A 6000-nucleotide genomic window follows, 5' to 3' on the forward strand; every position below is an offset into this window, starting at 1 on the left:
ACTACAGACTCCCACCTTTTGGGTCCGCTGTCACAGCACCCTTAGTTCTCTGCAGCCTTTGTCACTATCAATCCCTAACCTCTCAGCTCCTAGAAGAGTGGAAAACCATTTGTGGGCGGATGGAGGACAGATGGATGGACAGACAGAAGATAGATGGTTAAGATACATTTTCAATAGAGAATCCTCAGCCATGTCTCTCTTCTCAGCTACGCCCCAGCGCCAACGTGTATGACCTGGCCAAGAACTTCAACCTTGAGGTGTCCCTTTTTGAACGGCTGGTCAAAGTCAACATTCCCTTTGTCCGTCTGAATTACCAGGTGAGAAACTGGGCCTCCATTACTCCTGAATACCTGGGGAAAGACTTGGGAGCCCGCCAACTGCCAGCAAGGACAGACTCATAAAAACGAAACTGGGTTAGGTAATGAAATGCCTGGGCCAAACTTGCTTTCTGTTGTAAAACACTGCAAGGTCACCCTTGTTAAGTGTTGAGTGTTTGTAGGACGAGAGGGCTGTTCCCATCGCCCTCTGTCTCCTGGTTACTCTTGTCAAACGTCACCCAGCTCCGCCACCGGAGAAGTCCATTTGTCCCCTAGCCTCGTCCCTAACGAGAGCCGTGGGTTGTTTCAGCACCGCATGCGTCCTGAGATCGCCCGCCTCCTGACCCCGCACATCTACCAGGACCTGGAGAATCACCCCTCCGTTCTCAAATACGAGAATATCAAGGTGAGTCTGTCCTGTGTGTTCTCTCGGGGGTGGTGCCAGCAACCCTGGAGGCTGCCTTTCCCTCGGGATGAAAGGAAGGCTTTGGGGGGAGAAGGAGGATAGAAACTGGGAACACAGATCCGGCTGTTTCAACCCAGCTCTGATGCTTAGTAAGAGGATCTGTGTGACGGCTGGCGCCACGGCTCACTTGGCTAATCCTCCTCCTGCGGCGCCGGCACACCGGGTTCTAGTCCCGGTCGGGGCGCTGGATTCTGTCCCAGTTGCCCCTCTTCCAGGCCAGCTCTCTGCTGTGGCCCGGGAGGGCAGTGGAGGATGGCCCAAGTCCTTGCACCCGCATGGGAGACCAGGAGAAGCACCTGGCTCCTGGCTTCGGATCAGTGCAGCGCACCAGTCGCAACACGTTGACTGTAGCGGCCACTTGAGGGGTGAACCAAAAGAAAAAGAAAGACCTTTCTCTCTGTCTTTCTCTCTCACTGTCCTCTCTGCCTGTCTAAAAAAAAAAAAAAAAACGCATCTGTGTGGGTCCCACAGGACTTGTGAGTCTCAGGGTTGTCTTCTGTATGGTGAGAATAGTGGCTCCCACCCCGTCCCATTACTGCTTTGACAGAGACAGTATTATGCTGTCAGCACTTAAGAAACCTCATAGAAAACTTGAAAAATAATTTTTAAAAAACATGTATTTCACTAGGCTAATCCTCTGCCTAGCGGCGCCGGCACACCGGGTTCTAGTCCCGGTCGGGGCGCCGGATTCTGTCCCGGTTGCCCCTCTTCCAGGCCAGCCCTCTGCTGTGGCCCGGGAGTGCAGTGGAGGATGGCCCAGGTGCTTGGGCCCTGCACCCCATGGGAGACCAGGAAAAGCACCTGGCTCCTGGCTCCTGCCATTGGATCAGCGCGGTGCACTGGCCGCAGCGCGCCGGCCGTGGCGGCCATTGGAGGGTGAACCAACGGCAAAGGAAGACCTTTCTCTCTGTCTCTCTCTCTCACTGTCCACTCTGCCTGTCAAAAAAAAAAAAGTATTTATTTATTTGAGAAGCAGAGCATCAGAGAGGGAGAGACAGAAAGATCTTCCATCCACTAGTTTACTTCCCAAATGCCTACAACATCCAGGTTTGGGCCAGGCTGAAGCGAGGAGCCAGCAAGCAACTCCACCCAGGTCTCGCACATGGGTGGCAGAGGCCCAAGCACCCGGGCCGTCCTCCACCCCCTTCCCCGTGCATTAGCAGGAAGCTGGATCAGAAGCAGAGCATCTGGGACTCAAGCCGGCACTTGGATGTAGGATGCTGGAGTTGCAGGTGTCAGCTTGACCCTGCACCACAGCGCCAGCCCCACAAGATAATGTTATTTTGACACAAAAGTAAACATTTAATAATTTTGAGAGGCAGACAGAGCTCCCATCCGCTGGTTCACCTGCTCACCAGATTCCTGCATGGCAGGATTGGGCAGGGCCTGGAGCTAGGCGTCGGGAACACAAACCAGATCTGCCGCATGGGTGGCAGGAACCCGGTCACTTGAGCTGTCACCACTGCCTGCCTCCCACTGTGCGCACAGGCAGGAAGCTGGAGTCAGCAGCCTGAGCCAGGAACCAGGCCTAGACACCCGGGGGTGTGGGCACAGGCATCGCAGCCACTAGGCTGAACACTCACTCACTCCTTGCTGCAAAAGTAGTGTGGAAATCCGTGTGCAGTTTCTTCAGAATATACGTTTCCCATGAACTTTTTGAAGACCCTTTGTATATACATGGATTTCAGCAGTTTTTGCAGCAAAACAAATTTACCTTTTCATTCCATTGTCCATGAACCTTTTGAAGTCCTTTGGTAAGTTTGGCTCTGTCATCGTCTTCATCATTATGAAACTGCTGCTTGTTCCGTAAGCTGTAACGTTTGCATCATGGATGGCTGTTGTGAGTATTAATATCAAACCAAACTAAAGTGAATTCTTGGTCCATTTGCTATGGCCCTGAAACAAAGCACGTGATAACTGACTTCGTAATGAGACGGTGATGAGAGGTGGTGGAGACCTCCGGGGTCTCTCTCTGGAGCAGGGGCTGTGGCCAGTGTGCATGAGCTGGGGGAAGTCGTGCCCCGAGTGAACCTGCTAACGTGTCACTGCTTTGCCTCTTCAGGGGGTCTCGTCCAACCTTTTCTTCATAGAACACACCTTTCCGGAACAGGAGATCCAAGAGGGCAAAAGCCATCAGAACCAGCACGAGGCTCACTTTGTGGTGGAGCTGTGCAAGTACTTCCTGTGCCAGGAGTACCTGCCTTCCCAGATCACCATCCTCACCACCTACACCGGGCAGCTCTTCTGCCTGCGCAAGCTCATGCCCACCAAGACGTTCGCTGGGGTCAGGGTCCACGTCGTGGACAAATACCAAGGGGAGGAGAATGACATCGTGCTCCTCTCTCTGGTGCGCAGCAACCAGGAGGGCAAGGTGGGCTTCCTGCAGATAGCCAACCGCATCTGTGTGGCCCTGTCGCGCGCCAAGAAGGGCATGTACTGTATCGGAAACATGCAGATGCTGGCCAAGGTGCCCCTGTGGAGCAGGATCATCCACACCCTCCGAGAGAACAACCAGATAGGCCCCGCCCTCCGGCTTTGCTGCCAGAACCATCCTGAGACCCACACGTCAGTGTCCAAAGCTTCCGACTTCCAGAAAGTGCCCGAAGGGGGCTGCAGCCTGCCCTGCGAGTTCCGGCTGGACTGTGGGCACGTGTGCACCCGCGCCTGCCACCCCTACGACTCCGCGCACAAGGAGTTCCAGTGCATGAAGCCGTGCCAGAAGGTGCTTTGCCAGGACGGGCACCGGTGCCCCCTCGTGTGCTTCCAGGAGTGTCAGCCTTGCCAGGTGAAGGTGCCTAAAACCATCTCCCGCTGTGGCCACCAGCAGATGGTCCCTTGTTCCATGTCGGAGGCCGATTTCTGCTGCCAGGAGCCTTGTCCCAAGGTCCTGAGGTGTGGGCACAGGTGCACCCACTCCTGTGGCGAGGACTGTGTGCGGCTGTGTTCAGAAATGGTCACCGTGAAGCTCAAGTGTGGGCACAGCCAGAAGGAGAAGTGTGGCAACGTGGAGGATATCAAGTATGGCCTGCCGGTCAAGTGCACCAGCAGGTGCAGCACCGTCTTGGACTGTGGGCATCCCTGCCCCGGCTCCTGCCACAGCTGCTGTGAAGGGCGCTTCCACGAACGCTGCCGGCAGCCGTGCAAGCGCCTGCTCATCTGCTCTCACAAGTGCCAGGAGCCGTGCATCGGCGAGTGCCCACCCTGCCAGCGCACGTGCCAGAACCGCTGTGTGCACAGCCAGTGCAAAAAAAAGTGTGGGGAGCTCTGCACCCCCTGCGTGGAGCCGTGTATCTGGCGCTGCCAGCACTACCAGTGCACCAAACTCTGCTCCGAGCCCTGCAACCGACCGCCGTGCTATGTGCCTTGTACTAAGCTGCTGGCTTGTGGCCACCCCTGCATCGGCCTGTGTGGGGAGCCGTGCCCCAAGAAGTGTCGCGTCTGCCACCAGGACGAGGTCACGCAGATCTTCTTCGGCTTTGAGGACGAGCCCGACGCCCGCTTCGTGCAGCTGGAAGACTGCAGCCACTTCTTCGAGGTGCAGGCCCTGGACCGCTACATGAACGAGCAGAAGGAGGACGAGGTCGCCATCAGGCTGAAGGTGTGCCCGGTCTGCCAGGTGCCCATCCGCAAGAACCTGCGGTACGGAGCCAGCATCAAGCAGCGGCTGGAGGAGATCGAGGTGGTCAAGGAAAGGATCCAGGGCTCAGCCAGGGAGATCACAGCCGACCAGCAGCGCCTACAGGCCCTGCTGGCGGGGAAGCACCTCCTGCAGCAGCAGCTTCCGGAAGACTTCCTGATGCTGAGCGAGAAGCTGGCGCAGGAGAGTCTGTCGGTCAGGGACCTGGGCCTTGTGGAGAACTACATCAGCTTCTACGACCGCCTGGCCAGCCTCTGGGATTCCCTGAAGAAAGTGCATGTGTTGGAACGAGACGGAGTGAGGACTCGGCTGGAGCAGGTGCACAGCTGGCTGGCCAGGAAGCGCCTGAGCTTCACCAGCCAGGAGCTGAGGGACCTGCAGAGTGAGATGCAGAGGCTCACATACCTGCTGAGCCTCCTGAGCAGCTGCAAGATGGCGGAGGGCAGGCTGAAGGGTCAGGTCGCAGAGGAAGTCCACAGGCTCCGGGATGTCCTGGAGAGAACGTCCAAGTTCACCCCGGAGGATGAGGAGCTTGTGCAGAGGAAGATGAAGGCGCTGAAGGCCCACCTGCCCTCCTCTGGCCTGGGCATCTCGGAGGAGGAGCGGGTGCAGATCGTCAGGGCCATGGGCTTGCCTCGGGGCCACTGGTTCAAGTGCCCCAATGGCCACATCTACGTGATTGGCGACTGTGGGGGGGCCATGCAGCGGGCCACTTGTCCTGACTGTAAGGAGGTGATTGGCGGCGTAAACCACACACTGGAACGGAGCAACCAGCTGGCTTCTGAGATGGACGGAGCCCAGCACCCTGCCTGGTCGGACACGGCCAACAACCTGATGAACTTTGAGGAGATCCAGAGAATGGTGTAGGGAGGGGCGCACGGCGGCTGGGCTCAGCTCCAGCGTCCAGTTTTCTACGCTTGTCCTTTAGTCCTGGCACCTGTTTAAGGATCCACTTTTAGGGCTTGCCCACATTTATTTCTAGATTCACCCTGCGCTAGAATAAGCACTTTACCTCCAGAACTGAGAGCAGAAGTAACGGCTCTCCCCTCTTCCTCTCCTGCACCTTAGGGGGGGCCCCCTGGAGCAGGTCCGGGGCTTCCACCCAGGGCTGCCCAGCGGCCACCCAGGGTCCCGCCTCGGTCAGAGCTTCCTTCCATGGTGTTCCTGGGGCGCAGTCTGGGCTCAGCAAAGCTGACGGATTCTAACTGCCAGGCCCCGACTTGCAGACCAACTTTGATCAACTTTGATCCCAACACACAGAGGCCCAGAGGAGTTGTTCATGAACTGCTCATCTCTTCAAGGAGCACAAGAATCCCTCCTGCCGCCGCCTCAGCCGGAGGCCTGTGATCCCACAGGTGTCGCCCACGCCCCGACTCAGTTACATGTTCACCACGCCTGGGGAAACGGGTGCTGCCACAGCTGAGGACTTCAGCAGGCCCAGGCTGAGGCGTGGCCCCCGTACCCTTTCCCGTCACTTGCACTTCGGGATGAGGATGAGGCTCCGTGGCAGTGCTGGGTCCCCCTGGGGCCCTGAGTGGGGTTAAACTCACGAAGGCGTTGAGCCTTTGTCCCAGCGCCTT

At 57.4% G+C, this 6000-nt stretch overlaps 1 protein-coding gene across 1 annotated transcript in view; it reads left to right on the forward strand.

Moving 5' to 3' along the window:
* The window catches only part of ZNFX1 (zinc finger NFX1-type containing 1), a 26779-nt gene extending 21369 nt beyond the window's left edge, over positions 1-5410 (forward strand). The window contains exons 12-14 of the mRNA XM_051844938.3: positions 207-317; positions 628-723; positions 2846-5410. Coding sequence (XP_051700898.3) covers positions 207-317; positions 628-723; positions 2846-5287 — 2649 coding nt within the window. The 3' untranslated portion in view covers positions 5288-5410. The remainder of the gene's footprint in view (positions 1-206; positions 318-627; positions 724-2845) is intronic.
* The last annotated feature ends 590 nt before the right edge of the window (positions 5411-6000 follow it).

The sequence above is a fragment of the Oryctolagus cuniculus genome, chromosome 11 (assembly GCF_051225735.1).
Source record: "Oryctolagus cuniculus isolate XC-2025 breed Fujian yellow rabbit chromosome 11, ASM5122573v1, whole genome shotgun sequence".
Taxonomy (NCBI): Eukaryota; Metazoa; Chordata; class Mammalia; order Lagomorpha; family Leporidae; genus Oryctolagus; species Oryctolagus cuniculus.